The 20,078-nt window shown below is 64.5% G+C and overlaps 6 protein-coding genes across 11 annotated transcripts; 5 read left to right on the forward strand and 1 right to left on the reverse strand.

The window, feature by feature from the left end:
* The first annotated feature begins 115 nt into the window (after positions 1-115).
* Positions 116-840, forward strand: MRPS12 (mitochondrial ribosomal protein S12). Its single transcript, XM_001233806.6, has 3 exons — positions 116-158; positions 285-358; positions 429-840. The coding sequence occupies exons 2-3, from the start codon at positions 310-312 to the stop codon at positions 785-787; spliced, it is 408 nt and encodes a 135-aa protein (XP_001233807.3). The 5' UTR covers positions 116-158; positions 285-309; the 3' UTR covers positions 788-840.
* A 119-nt stretch (positions 841-959) lies between these two features.
* SARS2 (seryl-tRNA synthetase 2, mitochondrial) lies at positions 960-4,469 on the forward strand. Of its 2 annotated transcripts, none has more exons than XR_001470471.4 (16): positions 960-1,229; positions 1,358-1,453; positions 1,537-1,566; positions 1,679-1,819; positions 1,896-1,950; positions 2,064-2,127; positions 2,206-2,311; positions 2,406-2,453; positions 2,540-2,648; positions 2,856-2,901; positions 3,000-3,087; positions 3,198-3,282; positions 3,367-3,460; positions 3,581-3,673; positions 3,769-3,834; positions 3,955-3,982. XR_001470471.4 is itself a non-coding variant. In XM_015300218.4 (16 exons), the coding sequence occupies exons 1-16, from the start codon at positions 978-980 to the stop codon at positions 4,081-4,083; spliced, it is 1,530 nt and encodes a 509-aa protein (XP_015155704.2). In that variant the 5' UTR covers positions 960-977; the 3' UTR covers positions 4,084-4,469. The 2 variants fall into 2 exon arrangements, 1 of the variants encoding a protein (XP_015155704.2); XM_015300218.4 differs by having other exon boundaries at positions 3,170-3,282; positions 3,955-4,469.
* On the reverse strand, positions 4,286-6,720 carry NFKBIB (NFKB inhibitor beta). Its single transcript, XM_015300227.3, has 6 exons — positions 6,359-6,720; positions 6,154-6,259; positions 5,488-5,707; positions 4,935-5,023; positions 4,595-4,846; positions 4,286-4,523 (listed from the first exon to the last, which is right to left on the reverse strand). The coding sequence occupies exons 1-6, from the start codon at positions 6,583-6,585 to the stop codon at positions 4,476-4,478; spliced, it is 942 nt and encodes a 313-aa protein (XP_015155713.1). The 5' UTR covers positions 6,586-6,720; the 3' UTR covers positions 4,286-4,475.
* A 202-nt stretch (positions 6,721-6,922) lies between these two features.
* On the forward strand, positions 6,923-9,596 carry SIRT2 (sirtuin 2). 2 transcript variants are annotated; one of them, NM_001397807.2, is made up of 14 exons: positions 6,923-7,035; positions 7,108-7,170; positions 7,243-7,401; positions 7,542-7,648; positions 7,730-7,786; positions 7,864-7,932; positions 8,012-8,141; positions 8,226-8,285; positions 8,393-8,448; positions 8,566-8,642; positions 8,747-8,798; positions 8,873-8,940; positions 9,210-9,276; positions 9,373-9,596. In NM_001397807.2, exons 1-14 carry the CDS (start codon positions 7,020-7,022, stop codon positions 9,556-9,558), a joined length of 1,167 nt encoding a protein of 388 aa, NP_001384736.1. In that variant the 5' UTR covers positions 6,923-7,019; the 3' UTR covers positions 9,559-9,596. The 2 variants fall into 2 exon arrangements, with proteins under 2 accessions (NP_001384736.1, NP_001017414.2); NM_001017414.2 differs by having other exon boundaries at positions 6,997-7,170.
* A 745-nt stretch (positions 9,597-10,341) lies between these two features.
* LOC101749377 (heterogeneous nuclear ribonucleoprotein L-like) lies at positions 10,342-16,186 on the forward strand. Of its 3 annotated transcripts, none has more exons than XM_025144492.3 (13): positions 10,342-10,604; positions 10,918-11,036; positions 11,122-11,359; positions 11,555-11,640; positions 11,864-11,960; positions 12,043-12,115; positions 14,345-14,416; positions 14,522-14,802; positions 14,912-15,033; positions 15,118-15,319; positions 15,480-15,537; positions 15,622-15,750; positions 15,849-16,186. In XM_025144492.3, exons 1-13 carry the CDS (start codon positions 10,374-10,376, stop codon positions 15,905-15,907), a joined length of 1,767 nt encoding a protein of 588 aa, XP_025000260.3. In that variant the 5' UTR covers positions 10,342-10,373; the 3' UTR covers positions 15,908-16,186. The 3 variants fall into 3 exon arrangements, with proteins under 3 accessions (XP_025000260.3, XP_025000261.3, XP_040511056.2); XM_025144493.3 differs by having other exon boundaries at positions 15,655-15,750; XM_040655122.2 differs by having other exon boundaries at positions 14,345-14,802; positions 15,655-15,750.
* A 501-nt stretch (positions 16,187-16,687) lies between these two features.
* ECH1 (enoyl-CoA hydratase 1) lies at positions 16,688-19,628 on the forward strand. Of its 2 annotated transcripts, none has more exons than XM_015272501.4 (10): positions 16,688-16,763; positions 17,491-17,647; positions 17,749-17,837; positions 18,088-18,212; positions 18,359-18,407; positions 18,510-18,574; positions 18,944-19,014; positions 19,083-19,154; positions 19,246-19,396; positions 19,473-19,628. In XM_015272501.4, the coding sequence occupies exons 1-10, from the start codon at positions 16,721-16,723 to the stop codon at positions 19,575-19,577; spliced, it is 927 nt and encodes a 308-aa protein (XP_015127987.1). In that variant the 5' UTR covers positions 16,688-16,720; the 3' UTR covers positions 19,578-19,628. The 2 variants fall into 2 exon arrangements, with proteins under 2 accessions (XP_015127987.1, XP_046761047.1); XM_046905091.1 differs by having other exon boundaries at positions 17,533-17,647.
* Positions 19,629-20,078: the final 450 nt, after the last annotated feature.

Below are 20,078 nucleotides of genomic sequence, written 5' to 3' on the forward strand. Positions count from 1 at the left end.
GCCCCCCGATGCCATTGGTCCCGCCGAGCACCCGTACAGGGGCGGGCACGTGGGAGAGTTCGACCAATCGCAGAGCGACTGGGGGAGATTGGCGCTGGCGCTGACCAGTCACAGTGCGGCGGGTGGGGCGGAAAGTCCGCACGGCGCGGAGGAGCGTGGTAAGATGTCGGCCGTGTGAATTGCCGCCGCGATCGCGCATTGCGCCCAGGCGCAAAGCCGCCACTGCGGGGCTCGGTGCCGCGGGGAGAGCTCTAACTCTAACTGTAACCGCGCGTCCCCCGCAGGTCCCGCCGCGCCGCGTCCCGCAGGATGTCGCTCCTTGCTGTACTTAGGACTGCAGCCTCGCTGCGCGGTTGCGGTGCGTACCGCCGTCCCCGTCCTCCGTGAGTCATCCCGCTGCCGCTGACCGCCCCTCTTTATCTCTACAGTCCTCGGGGCGCCGCCGACCGCCGCCATGGCTACGCTGAACCAGATGCACCGGCAGGGCCGGCCCAAGCCGCCGCCTCCCAAGCCGGGGCCCACCTTCGGCCGCCCGCAGCTGAAGGGGGTGGTGGTGAGGAACCTCATCCGCAAACCCAAGAAGCCCAACTCGGCCAACAGGAAATGCGTGCGGGTGCGGCTGAGCAACGGGCGGGAGGTGGTGTGCTTCGTGCCGGGCGAGGGCCACAACCTGCAGGAGCACCACGTGGTGCTGGTGCAGGGCGGCCGCACGCAGGACCTGCCGGGGGTGAAGCTGACCGTGGTGCGGGGGAAGTACGACTGCGCCCACGTGCAGAAAAAGAAGTGAGCGCGGCCGAACGCTCCCGGCTTCTACGCTTATTAAAGCGCTGCGTTCCCGGAGCACTCCGTAGCGTCTTCGTCACTGGGGGAGGGTCCTGCGGGTGGGCGGGGCTCCGCTCCCGCCGCGTTGTTCCATTTCCGCCGAATGGCTCCACTTCCGCCACGTGACCGCCCTCGCTGCTGGAGGGCTGTACAAGATGGCGGCGCCCAGGGCGCTGGCGGCGGCGCGGTGCGCCGTGGCGGCAGCGGCACGCGGGCGGCGCTCAGCGGGCACCGGAGCCGCTCCGCGGGGTCCGGCGGAGAGGAGCCGCCTCTACGAGCACGTGCGGGAGGGGCTGAGCGCGCGGCCGCAGCTCGATATGGCGGCGCTGAGCACGAACCCGGCGCAGGCCGCGCGGGACCTGGAGCTGAGGAAAGGACCGCTGCGGGAGGGCGAACTGCGTGAGATCGTGAGCGGGGGAAGCAGGGCGGGAAGGGAGGGGGCGTGGCCTGCGGGCGTGGGCGGGGCTGCTGTCGTGCCGGGGGCGTGGCCTTGCGCGCTTTGGGGGCGAGGCTTCGTGACAGACCCCGCCCACAGCTGCAGACCTGGGCCCGCCTGGAGGAGGTGCGCGCCGCCATCGCTCGCCTTGAAGCCGAGAAGGAGGAGGTGGCTCTGGCAGTGCACGCCCTGGTGGTGAGCCCCCCCCCACCTCACCTCACCTGCGTTACTCTGTGCCCCCCCACGGCTCCCCCATCTCACCCGCTCTCCCCCCACAGACTGCCCACGCCAAGGACAAGCTGCATGCGGTGAGACCCCCGGGAGGGTGGGTTGCTCCGCCCCCCCCCCCATCCCCGGCCTCACATTGCTGGGGAAGCGATGTGGCCGTGCCACGTGGCCCTCGTGTCCCCCACCCTGCAGGTCCCCGAATACACAGCGCTGCGGGAGCGGGGCCGGGCGGTGCGGCTGCAGCTGAAGGAACTGCTGGCAGAGGAGGCGGCGTTGGATGAGCGCTTCTACCTGCATGCACTGCAGCTGCCCAACAGCACCCACCCTGCAGCGGTGAGCAGGGCAACACGGGGGGATGGGGGATGCTGCAGACCTCCTGACTAACCCCCCCCTCCCGGTCCTCCTGCAGCCTGTTGGTGATGAGAGCCAGGCCCGCGTGCTGGAGGTGGTGGGGGAGAAGCCAGGTAGGGGCGAGCTGGGGATGGGGATGGAGGGATGGAGAGCACGGAGTGGGGGTGGAAAGCAGGAGGGGGGGGGGGGGTCCCCACAGCGAGAAAGGCTCCCTCTGTCCCTGCAGCATTCGACTTCCAGCCTAAGGGACACCTGGAGCTGGGCGAGGAGCTGGACATCATCCGGCAGCGGTGAGACCCCCCCCGTCCAACACAGGGATCACTCACTGCAGTGTCACCTCCATCCCAGTGACAGCTCTGTCCCCGCAGGAGGCTGTCGCACATCTCAGGTCACCGCTCCTATTATCTGTGCGGGGCAGGCGCACTGCTGCAGCACGCATTGGTGCACTTTGTGCTGGCCAAACTGGTGCCCAAGGTATGGTATGTGACCCTCCTCACACCCTGCGGGGCCTCGTGGACCCCCCCCCCCCACTCCCCCCCAGCCCCCTACATCTCTCACTGCACTGCAGGGCTTCCTGCCCATGACGGTCCCTGACCTGCTGCGCGGCGCTGTCTTTGTAAGTGCCACTCTATCCCTGCACTACCCCTCTTGTTCTCACCACCACGTGACTTCCCTGTGCCCCCCCCTCCCCCCCCCCCCCAGGAGGGCTGTGGGATGCAGCCCAACACCACCCCATCGCCTGTGTACTGCATCGACCCGGCTCGCTTCGAGGACCTGTGCCTGGCTGGCACCTCCGAGGTGGGGATTGCAGGTGAAAAACAGGGCAAAATTGGGGGGAAATCAAGGCAAAAATGAGGGAACAAGGGGGCAAAAAAGAATGAAATTAGGGAGAAACTAACCCAAAATGGGGGAAAAAATAGCAGGAAACAGAACAAAGCAGGGCAAAGCTGGGATAAATGGTTCAGAATGGGTCAAAATGTGTCCAGACCCCTCACTTCTCCCTGCTTTTCTCCTGCAGGTTACTTCATGGACCACGCGGTGCGGCTGCAGGACATGCCTATCAGGTACAGCAGGAGCACACTGTGGGGATAGGATGTGTAGGGGGAGGTGGGGGGGTTTGGGGGGTCACTTCTGATCATTCCTTCCCCCCCTTCCCCCACAGGATCGTCTGCTCCAGCACGTGTTACCGTGCAGAGACCGACACGGGCCGAGAGCCCTGGGGACTGTATCGTGTGCACCAGTTCACCAAGGTGGGGTGGTGGGGCTGGGGGGGGGGTGTGCAGAAAGGCAGTGGATGGGGGAGGGGGCTTCGGGACCACCCCGTACTCACAGGTGGAGATGTTTGGGGTGACGGCGGCAGAGAGTGGGGCCGAGAGCGAGATGCTGCTGGATGAGTTTCTCATGCTGCAGAAGGAGATCTTCTCGGAGCTGGGGCTGCACTACCGGTGAGTTGGGGTGGAGGGGGGGGGGGGCTCAGCTTGGATCCTCTCCCTCAAATCACTGTCCTAATGGTGCCCCCCGCCCCGCAGCGTCCTGGACATGCCCACACAGGAGCTGGGGCTCCCTGCGTACCGCAAGTTTGACATCGAAGCCTGGATGCCAGGACGGGGCAAGTATGGGGAGGTGAGAGCAGCTACAAGGGGGCTGCGCCCCCCCCTTCTCTCCCCATTATCGGGTTTGCTGAGACCTGCGGTCCCCATGGCTGTGGGGGGGTCTCTATGATGCCTCTCGCCCCCCCCCCAGATCTCTAGCACCTCCAACTGCACCGATTACCAAAGCCGGCGGCTGAATATCATGTACAGTGACGGGGCTGGGAAGCTGCACCACGCACACACGGTGGGTGCTGAGCCCTCCGTGCCCTGGGGGAGCGCGGGGGGGGCCCACTGTGAGACCATTTACTCTTCTACCCTCCCCTTACCATTCCTTCCCAGGTGAATGGCACCGCCTGCGCCGTCCCCCGACTGCTCATCGCCCTTCTGGAGTGCAACCAACTGCCGGTGTGTGGAAGGGGCTTTACTGCATTTGGATTTGAGTGGGGGGGGGGGGGAAGGGGGAGAGGGAAGCACAGGGAACTGATGCTTTCCTCCCTCCCTTCCCCCCCCCCCACCTTCCACCAGGATGGCAGTGTCCGTGTGCCCCCCGCCCTGCAGCCTTTTGTTGGTCAGGATGTGATCACACGGCCCCCAGCCCCACTACTGCGCTACATCGGCCCCAACCAGCCTGGGGGGGGACAGGGAGTGTCCTGAGCTTGGGAGGGGCCTGGGGGGGGGGGGGGGGGGCGCGTGTTCCCTCCTAAATGCTCGCGATACCCTGAAATAAATAACACTTGTATCTCTATTTTGAGAGCTACATCTTTGTGTTCTCCCCTCCCCACGTTCCCATAGCAATTGCCATCCCCGCGCCTTTCCAGGCAGCTATGTGACAACAGGGGCTTTTATGGGAGCCAGATTTGGGGTGGGGGCAATTGAGGGGGGAACTGCCCCCCTTTTATTTTAAAACAACTTATATAAATTCTCTACGCTATACCCAGGGAAAAAGAAAAGAAGTGGGGGCACAGAGAGCCCCCCAAAGTCCAGCCCATGCCTTCAGGGGACCCCGATAAATAGGGGGGGGTGGCTGCAGGTCCAGGGGTGTCCCCTCAGTCCGCACAGCGACCGCTGTTGATGACAATGTCGTCGTATTCCTCCTGGAGGGGAACAGTGCTCAGACCCCCAAGACGCCACTCAGTTTTTGGGTGGGGGTTTGGGGGCTACTTACACCACTGCTGTTATCCTCGCTGTCCTCGTCCTCCTCACTGTCCTCGGAGTCACCGGAGCTGTCAGAGGCCCCAAAGGCACGCAGCAGTTGGGGCAGCCGGGGGTCGGGGCGGTGCCGGGCGCTGTAGAGGGGGGTGCGACCCCCATAGCCCCGCGCTGCTGGGTCAGCGCCCGCCCGCAGCAGCAGCTCCGCCATCTCCGGGCTCTGTGCTTCCACCGCCAGGTGCAGGGGGCTGCGGCCACAGCTCGGCTCCTGCGGGCACAGGGAAGGGCAGGGAGTCAGGGTGGGGGGCACGGGAACACCAGTGTCCCTTTAGCCCCCCCCCTCCCCCCGTGCTCACCGCTTTGTTGGAGTCGGCCCCGGCACGCAACAGCAGCTGTACCAATTCCACGTCCTTCCGCAGAATGGCAACGTGCAAGGGGGTGTAACCTGGAGAAGGGGACACGGGGACATCACAGCGCCACCACGTCCCAACCCCACTGTGTTCCCACGCCAGAGCCCTGCTGGATACTGCGCTGCAGCCCCGCTGTGTCCTGCATTCCCCACGCTCTGTTCCCCTTCAACATCTCCACGCTTCGTGCCCCAAATGCCAACACCGCATCCCTGTTATATCCTCTGTGCTCCCTGCACTGCATACCCTCACGTTGCAGCCCCATAGCATCCCCAATAACCCCAGAGCGTGTCCCCATTCTTCATCCCCACCCAGTCCTTCACTCATTTCTAGGCACCCCTGCTGTTTCCCCTTGAGTTCCTCGCTATGCTCCCCTACTGTATGCTTAATATCCCTCCTATATCCCCACGAATAAATACCATCGTTCTCCCCTCAAGTTCCCCCTGCCGTGCTCCCAAATGCCTCAGTCCCACACTGCCCCCTTTGGACACCCCCACCTTACCATCATAGTTGACACTCTCCAGCTGTGCACGCTCTTCCTCGCTGAGGGGGCAGCGGAGGCCCCCCAGGAGGTGCTGGGCGCAGTGGGGCTGCCCCTCCCGACATGCGAGGTGCAGGGCTGTGTGCCCCCCGCGCTCCTGCAGCCCCAGCCCTGCGCCCGCCGCCCGCAGCTTGCGCACAAAGCCGGGCAGCCCCAGGATGACAGCCAGGTGCAGGGCAGTCTGCGGGGGAGAGGAACTCAGTCAGGTCGGGAATGGCCCCAGGGATCGCCCCCTGGCCCCGGTGGTTGCCCTCAGCCCAGGAATCAGCCCCAGCAGTTGTTCCTGGCCCAGGGGTTGCCTCCAGCGACCGCCCCCACCCCCAGGCCCCAAGGTTCGCCTCCGCTGACCCACTGAGTGCTGCCAACACTGAGTTGCCTCCCCGGTACCACTAACTGCCCTTGGATCGAGGGTCGGCCCCAGTGATTGCCCCCAGCTCATGGGGCGCCCACGATTCCTCTGCCTGCCCCCAGCCAAGGGGTCACCCCCCTCCACCGGCAGCCGTACCCAGCCCAGGGGTCAGCTCCAGCCCAGGGGTCACTCCCCGCCCCCGGCCCAGAGAATTGCCCCGCAGCCCAGGGGTCGCTCCGGTCTCTGTAACGGCTCCAGGCCTCTGCCACTGCCCTCACCTGCCCGAGGTCGTTCTGCAGATCCATGTAGGCAGTGCCCGCTGTGCGCTGTAGGATGGAGTCCAGGAAGGCCTCGTGCTCGTGGATGACCGCGAGGTGCAGCGCTCTGTTGGGGGTGCGGGTGGTGGGGGGGAACGGCCTCAGCTCAGCGGCCCCAATCACACCTCCACCCCCCCCCCCCCCCCTCCGCTGCTACTTCACTCACGTGTCGCCGTCCTCGCTGACGAAGCTCAGCACGTGCCGCAGCCACAGCTCAGCCTCGGGCTCGGGGGCCGCCGCAGGGGCCTCCTCGGGAGACTCCGGGCCCGGACCGGGGCTGTGGGGCAGCGGCGCCAACTGCCCCTCTCCCAACGAGCCCAGCCCGCTGTCGTACCACTCGTCTCCCTCCGCCCGCTTCGCATCGCCGGACGGCGCGGCCCCCGCGGCCGCCATCAGCCGGGCCGCGCTCAGGGCCCCGCCACCACGGGCCCAGCGCCGCCGGGCCGGGAAATCCCCGCGGCCCGGGAGGGGGGAGCAGCGCAGGGCCCGTCGGGACGCGTAGTCCAGAAAGCACTTCCGGGAGAGAGCAGGGGACGATGGGAGTTGTGGTCTCCCTCAGCCAATCAGCGCTGCCCGAGCAGCACGCCGAGAAGTGCGGAGATCCATTGCTGTCCCGCGAAGAGCATGCCGGGATGTGCGGCGGTCTCAGCCAGTCAGCAGAGTCCACGCGGGGCATACCGGGAAGTGTGGCGCTTTCAGCCAATCACCGCCTTCCGCCTTTCAGCCAATCAGAGTCACTCCTGCCGGGCACACCCGGAAGTTTGGCGTCTTCAGCCAATCAGCGCGGCCGGCCCACGGCGTCCCGGGAAGTGCCTCCAGGAGTTCCCATGTCCGAAGCGGACGGTAACGGCGGGGGCGGGGTTGAGCCTGGAGGGTCCCTCCGGCGCTCCGTGACGCCCCGTCCTATCCCCGCAGCTCCCCCTCCCGGGGCTGATCCCGACGCTGAGGCTGAGGGCGGCTCCGAGGAAGACTCCGATAGTGAGTATGGGGTGCGGGGCCGGGCCGGGCCTGCAGGACCCCTCGGATGACTCCTCCCGGTGCCGCCCGCAGTGGAGCTGCTGCGGAACCTCCTGGCACGGACGCTGGGGTTGGGCACGGAGCCGCCGGAGCGCGTTCTGGATGAGCTGTCGCTGGCGGGAATCGCCCGGTTCATGCAAAGCGAGCGCTGCCGCCGTGTGGTGTGCATGGTGGGCGCCGGCATCTCCACGGGTGAGCGGAGCCGGGGGTGTGGAGGGGGAGAGGCGGAGGGGTGGGGGTCCCATTGGTGAGCCTATATTCGTGATCCCATTGGTGAGCCTATTTGTGATCCCATTGGTGAGCCTATTATTTGTGAGCTCTTCCCTGGGCAGCCGCCGGGATCCCCGACTTCCGCTCACCCGGAACCGGGCTGTACGCCAACCTGGGCCGCTACGAACTGCCCTACCCCGAGGCCATCTTTGACATCAGCTATTTCAAGGTATGGGGGAACGTGGGGCTGCACAGCAGTGGGCACTGAGCGCCCCACCGGGCTCTGATCCCCCAACCACTTTTCCTCCAGCAACACCCAGAGCCTTTCTTTGCGTTGGCTAAGGAGCTGCTCCCAGGGCAGCTGAAGGTAAGAGGTGGTTCTTCAGGGAAACACCATATTCCCCCCCCCCGCTGGCTGCTCTAAACCCATTGCCCTCCCCCCAGCCCACCGTTTGCCACTACTTCATGCGGCTGCTGAAGGAGAAGGGGCTGCTGCTGCGCTGCTACACACAGGTGTGCCCCCCTGTTGTGCCCCCTCCCCGGGGCTGAGGACGTCCTTAAATGCTGTCCCTGTAAATTTCCCTCCCCGCAGAACATCGACACGCTGGAGCGCGTGGCGGGGCTGCAGCCCGAGGAGTTGGTGGAGGCTCACGGCACCTTCCAAACCGCGCACTGCCTGCGCTCCTCCTGCCGGCATCAGTATGACCTGAGCTGGGTGAAGGGTAATGGCAGCGGGGGGGGGGATGGGGGAGGGTCCCACGTGCATCTCCCACCCCACTGCTGAGCTGCCCCCTCCTCTGTTACAGAGAAAATCTTCTCTTCCCTCGTTCCCAAGTGCGACAAATGCCAGAGCGTGGTGAAGCCAGGTGAGGTGAGGAGGTGGTTCCGTGCCCCTCCCATATAGGGTGCGATGAGGGGGGATCATTGCATCCACCCTTCTCCCCCCCTTATGATTTTCATCTATTTTCTCCAGACATCGTATTTTTTGGTGAGAATCTTCCATCTCGCTTCTTCAGTCTTCTGCAGTCGGTGAGTGGTTGGGGGGGGGGGGGGGGGGGTTGTGGGGCACAATGGAGATGAGTTGGGGGGCGCATAGGGGGCTGGGGGGCCACCATTGCTTCCTTGCCACCCCTTATGTCCCCACAGGACTTCCAGAAGGTTGATCTTCTCATCATCATGGGCACTTCACTGCAGGTCCAGCCCTTCGCCTCCCTTGTTAGCAGGTCACAGCCCCCACCCAAAATGTGGCATGCTCTCCCCCCCATTCCCCCAATATCAGCTCTTCTGTGTCTTCAGTTCTCTCACTTGTTCCCGTTTTGTCCTCCAGGGTCCCTGCCAGCACCCCCAGGCTCCTCATCAACAAGGAGAAAACAGGGCAGGTGAGGGGAGGGGGTTGCTGGAAGGGGGGGGGCAATTGCCACCCCCCGCCTCATTGCCTCTTCATTGTCCCCAGAGCGATGTCTTCATGTCCCTCATGGGCTTCGGCTGCGGGATGGACTTCGACTCGGACAAAGCCTACAGGCAGGGGCTGGGGGTGGGGGGCCTGGGGGGACTTTGGGGGCACAGAAGGACCTGGGGATGAGGGGTGGGGGCATACATAGGGTCCCCGTGCGCTGCAGCTGAGGTAGAGGTGTGCATGAGAAACCGAGGTCTGTGGCCTTTCCTTGTATTTTAGGGGGTCACTGAGGGGCTGCCCCCCACCTTCCCCCCCCCCATATGCCCCCTTTCCCCACGTACTTTGTCTCCCCCCATCTCTGTGCCCCCATATTCCTCTGCCCCCCCCCTCCCAGGGACGTGGCCTGGCTGGGGGACTGCGATGAGGGCTGCCTGGCACTGGCAGAGCTGCTGGGCTGGAAGGTAAGACCCCAAAATACAGCAAGAGGTTCAGGGGAGGATCCCCCCCCCTCCAACCCACAGCACTTCACCTCCCTCCCCGTCTCTCCCACCCCGCAGAAGGAGCTGCAGGAGCTGGTGAGGAAGGAGCACGCCGCCATTGACGCCGTGGCAGCCCCGGAGGACACGAGCAGCGCCTCAGGGGGAGACCCCACGTCCCGGAGGGGCCGCACCGATGGCTCGGGGGGCCGCGCTGAGAGCGGCGGAGCTTCCAGCGAACAGAGGGGGGACGGCAAAGAGCCGTGAGAGGAGCGATGGGGACATTAAACAGCGGCGCAGACATAGCCCGGATCTGTGCGTTTTTGGGGTGGGGGTCCCGATGGCTGTTTCTGTGTCCCTATGGGGCGGTTGCTGTGATGTCCCTTTGGGGTGGGGGGTGCTGGGATGCAGGGACGCTCAGGGGATGGGGGGGAGTGGTGGCAGTGGGGGAATTGGACCCCCGCCGTGGGCTCTGGGGGACACCTGCGGGGACCCAACCCCTTCTGGGGGGGCTCTGAAGGGTCCTCAACTTGTTGGCGGGGGATCCCAGGGTGGCCAATCAGAAAGCGTCGAGAAGCGGCCAATCCCAGCGCGGGGATAGGGTTAACAGGCAGGAGGATTGGCAAATGAGGTTTGATCTCGCTGGGGGAGGGTGGTGACATGAGGGAATGGAGCCAATCACAGGCAAGGGTTGTTGAGCGGCGTGTGTCGAGGGGCTGCCGAAACGCATTCTGGGAGCCGCGGAAAGTCGGAACGGATCTGAAGAAGAAGGCGGAAGCTCCGCGCAGACCAAGAAGATGGGCGGGGCCAAACCCAGACGAATGGCTGATCTAGCCACTCACCTCGGTGGGCGGGAGAACCAGAGCTCGCGGTGGCCAATGGGATGCGTTGTCCTCTCTGACAGGCAGAAGCGCGGACGAACGAGCGACGGGCCGACAGGCCTGCAAGACCAATCGCTTTGGAGGGCGGGTCTCTCGGCGGAGCGGCATCTCGGCCAGCCAACGGGACGAGCGCTCCGCCTGAGTGGCGTGGGGCCCGCCCAATAGGGGCGTGGCGGAGGCGGTGCGGCGGAGCGGGGCGCCATGTCGCGGCGGCGGTGGCGGGGCCCGCAGAGCGCGGAGGGCAGCGGCCGCGGGGGCGAGATGGGCAAAATGGCGGCGGGCGGCGGCGGCGGGGGCGGCTCGGGGCGGTACTACGGCGGGGGGGGCGACGGAGGCCGAGCCCCGAAGCGTCAGAAGACGGAGAACGCGGAGCCGCCGCCTCATGGGCCCGGAGGGCCGGGGGGGGGCGGCGGGGCCGGGGCCGGCGGAGCGGTGAGAGGGGGAAATGGTGGGGGAGGGGTCGGGCGGAGCGGGGCGGGGCGGGGCGGGGGGGGGCCTGGTGTGTGTGTGTGGGGGGGGGGGGGGGGGTTATGAGTGAGAAAGGAACGGCCCGGGGGGTCCGTGGGGTGGGGGGAGCGGTGGGGGGGGGAGCGGGGCCTCTGCGGAGCCGCCCCGCCGTCCCTGTGGAGGTTCGGCTGTGGGGGTGGGAGGGCCACGTGGGGGGGGAGGGGTTGGGCTCCCGTTGCGGCTTTTTGGGCTCCGATCGCGCCGTTCTGAGCCAACTTTTCTCCCCGTCCCCTCCCAGGAGAACTACGACGATCCCCACAAGACCCCCGCGTCCCCCGTGGTGCACATCCGGGGGCTGATCGACGGCGTGGTGGAGGCCGACCTGGTGGAGGCCCTGCAGGAGTTTGGCCCCATCAGGTGAGCGCAGCCCCAGGGGGTCGGGGTTGGGGTCGGCTCTCCTCCCGCAGTCGGCGCTCTCTGAGCTCCGTCCCCTTTGTCGCAGTTACGTGGTGGTGATGCCCAAGAAGCGCCAGGCCTTGGTGGAGTTTGAGGACATCCTGGGTGCCTGCAATGCTGTCAACTACGCAGCCGACAACCAAATCTACATCGCCGGACACCCCGCCTTCGTCAACTACTCCACCAGCCAGAAGATCTCCCGCCCCGGGGACAGCGACGACTCCCGCGGCGTCAACAACGTTTTGCTCTTCACCATTCTCAACCCCATCTACTCGATCACGACGGTGAGTTGGGGGGGGGTGGTCCTGAGAGGCCTCACTCACCCCGGTGCCATCTCAGCGTTCTTCAATCTGCTTTTCCTGTTCCTTTGCCCCCCGCTTGTGTAGCTCGTGGGTTTTTTCCACGCGGGCGTGTCGTTTTGGGGTTCTGGTGGCAGTTGCTGTGCCTCACGCAGACCCCTCGCCTGTGTTTTCTTTCAGGATGTGCTCTACACCATCTGCAACCCGTGTGGCCCCGTGCAGAGGATCGTTATCTTCAGGAAGAACGGCGTCCAGGCCATGGTGGAATATCCTTTGGTGCCTCAGAGCACCTCCGTTCTGTTCTGCTGCTCTGGGGTTGCTCAGAACCACCTCAAATGGAGCTCTGGGGCTGCATGGCCACGGTTCTGCTGCTCCTGTTTCAGTTCAGCTATTTTCTGGCTTTGCCCGTAGTCAGGTCCCGTTCCCACACAGAGAGAGCTGCTTTCAAACGCTGTTTGTTTTGCAGTGCTGTTCCTTAACCCCGTGAACGTTTGACTCAGTGCAGAGCGCACAGCGAGCCAAAGCGTCCCTTAACGGGGCCGACATCTACTCTGGGTGCTGCACGCTGAAGATTGAGTACGCTAAGGTGAGCGGCCAGGCAGCACAGCAGCCCGCAGCGCGCTGCTGCCAGCGCTCATTCCTCTGTCTGTCTGTCTGTCTGCCTGCAGCCCACACGCCTGAACGTTTTCAAGAACGACCAGGACACCTGGGACTACACCAACCCCAACCTCAGCGGACAAGGTAATCTCCCTGCAGTGCTTTGTCCCTACGCCGCCGTCGGGTACAGCCCTCACAGCGCTCCCCTTAATGTAATGCCATTCTGCTGCTGAGCCTTCACCCAGAGCCACCGTGGGGCCGGTGGTGAGGGGAGAGCTGAGCCGAGCTGAGTGCCCGGCTGTGAGCACCGGGGCTTCTCTCGAGGCTCTTCCTGCGTCTCGCTTGTCGGGAAGCGTCAGCGCGCGGCCCTGCGAGCGAGGGAAGTCTCTGCACACTCAGTTTTGCTTTCGGGGGGGTTTTGAGGTGATGGGTTTTTTTTTGTTGTTGTTGTTTTTTAATCTCGAGGAGCCTCTGTTGGTTTGGGGAAAAAGTGCCATTGCTTTGTCCTGCGGGCAGTCCGCCCCCCTCCCCCCCCCCCAGCGCCTCACCCTCGGCACTGACCGAGCCGGGGCCGCATCCCTGAGCAGAGGGGCGGCTGCTGCATCTGCAATCAGAGGGGAAGGGATTTGACGGCGGGTTTGGGGGGGTTTTTAGCGCCGACTCCTCCCTCCCCTTCCTCCCCCTCCTCGGGTTTTTGAGCGCTGAAAGTGCTGAAGCGAGCGATGGCATTACATGACATCCCCAGAGCACGGGCAGAGCCCTCCTCCAAGGTACATACGTAGATGTGCAGAGCGGTCGCAGGGCCGTGCATTATTGAGATGCATCCGGGCTCGCCTGGCAGGCGGCTGGGAACGGGGAGGGGGTGCAGTAACGTGGCCTTTCCCAGCTCCAAGCACATAACCCCGGGGACCGTTCTGCGGCGGAAGTCCCGAATGGGCCGTGACCTGCCTCTGCACATTCCTCACACCACCACACAGTGTAGAAAAAAAACCTCACTGGAGAAAACACGCAGCATCCAGAAACAAGCAGCAGCTTGAGCTCATTACATCAAGAACACCACACCGTGGCCCAAGGACTCTACAGCACAGAGAGAAAGAGGCGCAGCATGCCACAGCAGACACTACCTTTACTTAAACCAAACCAGAGTGAATCCACAGAACTAGAAAACACAGCCCAGAGGGTCCTCACCACGAGCCCAGCAGCGCTCTTACGGAGAACGGAGTAGAGCTGAGGCCCTCCAGCCTTAGGATTGCTGTCAGCACGGTTTGGTTTGGGAGGGCAGTTCTTTGCTCACACAGTTTCTCCTGCAGTCCTCAACTGCCACCATTATCAGCGCCAAGCGGAGAGCAAAACCAAACCACCCCAAGGGCACACAGATCCCTATGAGGCCGTAGCTGGGGCGCTCGGGGCCGCTTTTGGGCCGAGACACATTTCCATTACAGAGGAGACACGCACACGGGAAAGAGCTACACAGAGCCAGAAGCACCATTCTGTTACAGCCCCACACAATTCAGGAGTGAAACACGGAGGAACACTCTCATTTATCACACCTTTATGTCCTCTGGTGGTACCTCGAGGACAGCCCATCTGTGAGACGTTTTTTTCTTTAAAGATTTCGCTTTTTTTTTTTTTTATTATTCTTTTTTTTTTTTAAAGAAAGATTATAGCGGTTTTGTGCCTTTGACCTGTGTTTATGACTCTGAAACCATGTGATGCAGGGTCGCAGTGTATGTTTGATGGGACGCCATCTTTCAGAACTGTGCTAACTCACTCTTGAAGCGTCCAATGGTAAGAGACATACAGAACTGTTATATGACAATGGACTTTGTACTTTGCACTCCCGCTGTAAGTAGCCCTTTTCCATCTTTGTCATGGAATGAACCGTACGGATCACGCGGAGAGGGACGAGAAGAGCAACTGTTTGGTGCCATGAGCGTGGTGATGCCGTGTCTGTGATGGGTGCTGACCCGACTGCTGTTGCTTTGCTGCCTGTATCAGGGCGGGGAGATGTCTTGCCACTTGATTTCGATAGATTATTTCTTTTCTGTATGTTAATAATTAATCGTTTTCATGGCTCGATAGAGAACCCAGCGGTGTCCCGTAGCCGGGGGGGGGCGCGCAGCAGGCGCTCCTCTCCTGGTGCCACGGGGACAGCACAGTCCTGGGGGGAAAGGGGGGAGGTTGGGGGGGGGGGTGGTACGGTGGGCAGCGCTGCCCATCAGGAGCGATGTCAGCAGTCCCAGCCACGTCACCTCCCCGGGATCCTTGGGCAGCCCCCGAGGCCCCCGGGCAGGCGTTAGGGACTCGCAGGGGCCCCGTTTGCCACCGGTGCCCCCGACCTGCGATGCTCACCCCTTCACCTTCTGCCTGCAGGCGACCCGGGCGGCAATCCCAACAAGCGCCAGCGGCAGCCCCCGCTCCTGGGAGACCACCCGGCGGAGTACGGTAGGACGCTGCAGTGCTGGGGGGGGGGGGGAGGGGGGTGCGGAGGTGTCAGCCCTCCCCACGGGATCCCCAACTCTGTCCCTGTGCTCCCCCCATCCTTCCCAGGAGGACCCCACGGCGGATACCACGGGCACTACCACGATGAGGGCTACGGCCCCCCGCCGCCCCATTATGAAGGGAGGAGGATGGGACCCCCGGTCGGGGGGCACCGCCGGGGGCCCAGCCGCTACGGCCCCCAGTATGGGCACCCCCCGCCCCCACCGCCGCCCCCTGAGTATGGCCCCCACGCCGACAGCCCAGTGCTGATGGTTTACGGGTTGGACCAGTCCAAGATGAACTGTGACCGCGTCTTCAACATCTTCTGCCTCTACGGGAACGTGGAGAAGGTGAGCGGGGCGGGTAGCCCCCCCCCCCCCTCCCCACAGCCCCCCTCCACACCCCCGCTCCGTGGGGCAGAAAGCTGGGGAGCAGCCTAACGCCGCGTGCTGTCGGCAGGTGAAGTTCATGAAGAGCAAACCGGGGGCGGCCATGGTGGAGATGGCCGACGGGTACGCCGTGGACAGGGCCATCACCCACCTCAACAACAACTTCATGTTCGGGCAGAAGCTGAACGTCTGGTGGGTCCTGGGTGCGGGTGGGGGGGCCACGTGAGCGGCACCGGGGCTGTGCTGACCCCCCCTCCCCCTCCTGTGCCCCTGCAGCGTCTCCAAGCAGCAAGCCATCATGCCGGGGCAGTCCTACGGGCTGGAGGACGGTTCCTGCAGCTACAAAGACTTCAGCGGGTCACGCAACAACCGCTTCTCCACCCCGGAGCAGGCGGCCAAGAACCGCATCCAGCACCCCAGCAACGTGCTGCACTTCTTCAACGCGCCCCTCGAGGTGACGGAGGAGAACTTCTACGAGGTAAGCCGTCCCATGTCTGGATTCGGGGCCGTTTTCTGTATCCTCCTTGGATTCGGGGCTGTACACCCCATTTTTCACTTCCTTCCTGTGCGCCTTTAACCGATTTGGGGTCGGGTTGTCCCCGGGTTTTGTCCAATTCCTCTCGCTTTCTCTCCCGCAGATCTGCGACGAGCTGGGGGTGAAGCGGCCGTCCTCCGTCAAGGTGTTCTCTGGCAAGAGTAAGTGTGTGTGGGCAGGGAGCGGAGCGCGGGAGCTCCCTGCCCCGCGGGGTGGGCAGGACGGGGCGGCACGGCCGCCCGCAGCCCCCGGGCTGAGGAAGGGTCACTCCTCTGCAGGTGAGCGCAGCTCCTCGGGGCTGCTGGAGTGGGAGTCCAAGAGCGACGCTCTGGAGACCCTCGGCTTCCTCAACCACTACCAGATGAAGAACCCCAGTAAGTTTCCCCCCCGCCCCCTCCCACTCCCCTCGCAGCGCCCCCACGGCCCCAAATCTCCCTTTTCATCCCCCATTAACCCCGTTTTCTCCCTGCAGATGGGCCCTACCCCTACACGCTGAAGCTCTGCTTCTCCACCGCCCAGCACGCCTCCTAAGTGTTACCCCCCCACGGGGCCCCCCCGGCCGGACCCTGCTCTCTTTTGGTTTTTTTTTTTCTTTTTTTCTTCTTTTTTTTTTATTAAAAAAAAAAACAGAACAGTCACGCAGAGGCTGCCCGCAGGGGAGGCCGTGGCGGTGCCCCCCCCCTCTATTTCCCACCCCCCCATCATTTTTAAGGAGAACGATTGTATGTGTGACCCATCCCCGTGTTGTAAACTCCCCCCCCCTCCCCACTGCTGGGCCCCCGGAGCCTTTCAATAAACTGTTTGGAAACAGCTGCTTTCCCCAACCCATGAAGGGGTGGGGGGTGCGGGGGGTTGTGCCTTCCCCCCCCCCCATTTTCAGGGGGAAAGTCGGTGAGAATGGGGCTGGGGGGGGTGTTGTGGGGCAGCCTCCCCCATGTTGGGGTGAAAGACAGTGGCTGTGGGTGTAGACGGCCGTTCGGCGTGAAAGAGAATGGAGCTGGGGAGGGTGCAGTGGGGTCAGCCCCCCATGCTTGGGGGAAGATGATAGAGGGGGAATGGGGCTGGGGCGTATGGGTGCAGCTGCCCCCATTTGGGGTTAAATGGAGGGGATTGGGTGCAGCCCCTCCTTATTTTGGGGGGCGGAGGAGAGGAGAGGAGAGGAGAGCCTTCTGCTGGGATAGAGGGCACTTCCGCCCCCGGGGGGGCGGGACCGGAAGCCGATTTCGCCCTACCACACTCCGCGTGGGTCACGTCGTGAGAGGGGCCGGTCGTGTGGGGAGGGGTGGGGCGGCGCTCCGTTCCCCACTTGTTGACCTCGACCCTTGGCGGACTCCGTGGCAGCGCATGGCGGCGATCTCTGCGGGGCTGCGGGCGTTGCGGACACGACGTGAGTGCTGCCCCGCGGGCTCCGCTCTGCCCACGGCCCGGCCGGGAGCCCCAGGACCCCCCTGTCCCCCCGTGTCCTCCCGTCCTCGGCCCCGCTCCCACCCCCGTTACCGCAGGGCCCTCCCGAAGCTCTCGGCCCAGGCAGGAACCCCCCCGCGCCCCCCCCCCGCCTTGGGACCTCCTGGACCTTTCTGTCCCCTCCCCAGAGCTCCCCCGATCCCCTCAGGGTCCCCGGGTTGAGCATTGAGGGGCCGCCCGGCCACGGCCCCTCGGTTCCAGCACTTTCCCAGTGCCCTCAGTGTCTCTTCTCCCTTTTCCTGAGGGGGTCCCGGTGGCTCCCGGTTCCTCCTTCCACGCTCCCCCCCCCCCCATCCCTTCCCAGTGACTGCGGTGCCCTGCAGGTCCCCCCCGTGGTTCCCAGTACCTCTCAGTCCCGTCAGACCCTCATCGGTCCCTCTCTGATGGGTTCCTGTCTGTCCCCATTGACATCCAGTGCTTCTCAGTCCCACTGCAGTGCTTCTCAGTCCCATCTCAGTGCGTCACGATGCCCCAAAGTTCCTTCCCGGCAGCTCCCGATGCTCCCCAGTCCCTCCCAGCTTTCTCCGCTCTCTCTCTGCATCCCACTCTCCCCAGTCCATCCCAGCAGATGCCATTCTCTCTCCCCCCCAACACTTCCCCATCCCCTGACCCCCCCCCCCCTCCCCCCCCCATACGTCCCCTCCCCACAGCATTCTGGCTGTTGACCCGCACGATGGCATCGGGGGCAGCAGAGCCGCAGCGCCGCAGCTTTGAGACCCTGCGTGTGATGCCGGTGCAGGGCCGAGTGCTGCACGTGGAGCTGAACCGCCCCGAGAAGAGGAACGCCATGAATGGCGCCTTCTGGAGGTACCCCCCCAGCACCCCCCCACCCCCACCCCAGACTAATCTGACTCCCACTCCCCCCCTCCCACCCCCCTCCGGCCTCTTCCTCAGCGCTGTCCCTGCAGGGAGATGGTGGAGTGCTTCCAGGACATCAGCCAGGACTCGTCGTGCCACGCCGTCGTCATCTCAGGCGCGGGGCCCATCTTCTCAGCCGGTGAGAGGGGGGGTCTGGGACCCACACATCTGCAGGACCCACTGAGGGGGTGAATTGCAGCCACTGGGTGCCCCCACGGGTCTTTGGGACCCCCTGGCGGTGGATTTGGGTTCGTTATGGGGGGGCTCATAGAGACCAGAAGGAATTGAGGGTGTTTAAATACAGAGGGGGGAATGGGGAGGGCTCCCTGCCCCACCTGGGGGTGAGGAGTGGGCGCAGCTGAGCCCCCATGCCTGGGGGGGGGGCACAGGGATTGATCTCGTTGACATGGGCAATGAGTTCCTGATGGCGAACGGTGAGGACACGGCCCGGAAGGCCTGGCAGCTGCAGCAGAAGATCCGCGGGTACCAGGAGAGCTTCTCCGTGTTGGAGAAGGTGGGGTTGGGTTGGGATTGAGGTCATGGGATGGGGGGGGGAGGGAAAGGGCCTGATGGGGTGGGGATGGGGGTGGGATGGCAGGGGAGGGGATAATGGTTTGGGATAATGTGATGGGTTGGGAATGGGATCTCTGTTCCCTGCAGTGCCCCAAACCTGTGATTGCGGCTGTGCACGGCGCCTGCATTGGCGGAGGTGGGCAGGACTTGGGGGGGGGGGGGGGGGGTATTGGGGCTGGGGGGGGGCTGGGGGGCCACGATGGGCCCCTCTCATGGCGCCATGGGGTCCTCTCTGCAGGTGTCGACCTCGTGTGTGCCTGTGACATCCGCTACTGCAGCCAGGACGCGTGGTTCCAGGTGAAGGTACGCACGGGGGGACCTCAGGTGGCCCTGGGTACCATCAGCCATCCCCGCGTCCCCTCGGCCATCCCTGGTGGCCCCGTGACGTTCTCAGAGCTCCCCGTGGTTCCTCCGGGGTCTCCACGTTCCCTTGGATGCCCCCTCATCTTCAGGGATGTCCCCAGGGCCTCTCAGAAGGCCGCAGTGTGACACTCGGGGGCGTGGGTTATGGCTTGATGGAGGTCTTGGAGGTCTTTTCCAACCTGAATGCAGCTATGATTGTCCCAAGGCCCCTTCGGCGTGCCTTCTTTCCCGTCCCCGTGTTCCCATGCCACTTCCCATGTCCCCCCATTCTGTCCCCCGTGTCCCCACGCATCCCCCCCCGTGCCGCAGGAGGTGGACATCGGGCTGGCGGCTGACGTGGGCACTCTGCAGCGTCTGCCCAAGATCGTGGGCAGCCAAAGGTGGGTGAGGCGGGGGGGGACGCGGTGGCACACGCGGAGGGACCCCACCTCACCCCCCGGCCCCGCAGCCTCGTCAACGAGTTGGCCTTCACCGCGCGCAAGATGATGGCCCCCGAGGCGCAGAGCTGCGGCTTGGTGAGGTGAGCCGCCCCCACAGGGGACGCCCCCCACCCCCCACGTCCCCAAAGCGCCCCCATCTCCACGGCCCCTTTTCTTCCTCCCCCCCCGCAGCCGTGTTTTCCCGGATAAGGCCGCTCTGCTGCAGGGCGCCCTGGAGCTGGCGGTGGCCATCGCAGCCCGCAGCCCCGTGGCCGTGCAGGGCACCAAGGTGAACCTGCTGTACTCGCGGGATCACCCCGTGCCCGACAGTCTGCGCTTCATGGTGAGCCCCCCCCGTCCCCCCCCACCCCGCGTCCCTCCTCGTCCCCATCCCACGAAGCTCCCATCCCCCCCCCCAGGCTGCCTGGAACATGAGCATGCTGCAGACGGACGACATCCTCAAGTCGGTGCAGGCCGCCATGGAGAAGAAGGGCCCTGAGGCCGTCACCTACTCCAAACTGTAGGGCCAAAACAGGTCCATCCCCCCCCCCCCCCCAATAAACGTGGCTGTTCTCGGGTCCTGCATCCCCCCTCATCCCTTTGGGCCATGGGGTGCTGTGGGGTGGACCGCGGGGTGGGTCCTGTGCAGATTCCTGTCTCCATATGGGGCTCAAAGTGCTGCCCGCCCCTGGAATGGGATCTGGGCATCCACGTGGGGCACCCCCGCTTGTTTTGGGGCCACCACTGAGCCTATAGGGGTGGCAAGAGAGAGGTACCTTGGAGAACACGGGGTCACGTGGGGCACCAAGGGCAATAGATGTGGCCTGAGGCAAATGCTAAGGGGGATCTGCAGGGATCCCACAGCAGGGGGGGGCTGCAGGGCTGTGTGGGGGTCCCAATGAGCGCTGTATGGGCGCAGAGGGGACAGATGGGCTTCACAGTTCAGGGCTTATAATGAAAGCTGAAGGCTCCCTTCTCCCGCCCCCCCCTCCCCTCCCCCCAGAAAGAGGCACCCATACAAATCC

This window comes from Gallus gallus, chromosome 38 (assembly GCF_016699485.2).
Source record: "Gallus gallus isolate bGalGal1 chromosome 38, bGalGal1.mat.broiler.GRCg7b, whole genome shotgun sequence".
Lineage (NCBI taxonomy): Eukaryota > Metazoa > Chordata > Aves > Galliformes > Phasianidae > Gallus > Gallus gallus.

Bases quoted from the DNA above. Each gene is read 5' to 3' on its own strand.
- LOC101749377 (XM_040655122.2), top strand. From the start codon at position 10,374: ATGTCGCGGCGGCGGTGGCGGGGCCCGCAGAGCGCGGAGGGCAGCGGC. The intron at 11,037-11,121 runs GTGAGCGCAGCC...CCTTTGTCGCAG, and splicing joins CAGGAGTTTGGCCCCATCAG to TTACGTGGTGGTGATGCCCA. The intron at 15,034-15,117 runs GTGGGTCCTGGG...GTGCCCCTGCAG, and splicing joins GGGCAGAAGCTGAACGTCTG to CGTCTCCAAGCAGCAAGCCA.
- MRPS12 (XM_001233806.6), top strand. From the start codon at position 310: ATGTCGCTCCTTGCTGTACTTAGGACTGCAGCCTCGCTGCGCGGTTGC. The intron at 359-428 runs GTGCGTACCGCC...TTATCTCTACAG, and splicing joins AGCCTCGCTGCGCGGTTGCG to TCCTCGGGGCGCCGCCGACC.
- ECH1 (XM_015272501.4), top strand. From the start codon at position 16,721: ATGGCGGCGATCTCTGCGGGGCTGCGGGCGTTGCGGACACGAC. The intron at 17,648-17,748 runs GTACCCCCCCAG...CTGTCCCTGCAG, and splicing joins ATGAATGGCGCCTTCTGGAG to GGAGATGGTGGAGTGCTTCC. The intron at 17,838-18,087 runs GTGAGAGGGGGG...GGGGGGGCACAG, and splicing joins GGGGCCCATCTTCTCAGCCG to GGATTGATCTCGTTGACATG.
- SIRT2 (NM_001017414.2), top strand. From the start codon at position 7,020: ATGTCCGAAGCGGACGGTAACGGCGGGGGCGGGGTTGAGCCTGGAGGG. The intron at 7,933-8,011 runs GTGTGCCCCCCT...CCCTCCCCGCAG, and splicing joins TGCTGCGCTGCTACACACAG to AACATCGACACGCTGGAGCG. The intron at 8,286-8,392 runs GTGAGGTGAGGA...TATTTTCTCCAG, and splicing joins CCAGAGCGTGGTGAAGCCAG to ACATCGTATTTTTTGGTGAG.
- SARS2 (XM_015300218.4), top strand. From the start codon at position 978: ATGGCGGCGCCCAGGGCGCTGGCGGCGGCGCGGTGCGCCGTGGCGGCA. The intron at 2,128-2,205 runs GTGAGACCCCCC...CTGTCCCCGCAG, and splicing joins CTGGACATCATCCGGCAGCG to GAGGCTGTCGCACATCTCAG. The intron at 3,835-3,954 runs GTGTGTGGAAGG...ACCTTCCACCAG, and splicing joins TGGAGTGCAACCAACTGCCG to GATGGCAGTGTCCGTGTGCC.
- NFKBIB (XM_015300227.3), bottom strand. From the start codon at position 6,585: ATGGCGGCCGCGGGGGCCGCGCCGTCCGGCGATGCGAAGCGGGCGGAG. The intron at 6,260-6,358 runs GTGAGTGAAGTA...CACCCCCAACAG, and splicing joins GTCAGCGAGGACGGCGACAC to AGCGCTGCACCTCGCGGTCA. The intron at 4,847-4,934 runs GTGAGCACGGGG...CTGTGCCCGCAG, and splicing joins GGGCCGACTCCAACAAAGCG to GAGCCGAGCTGTGGCCGCAG.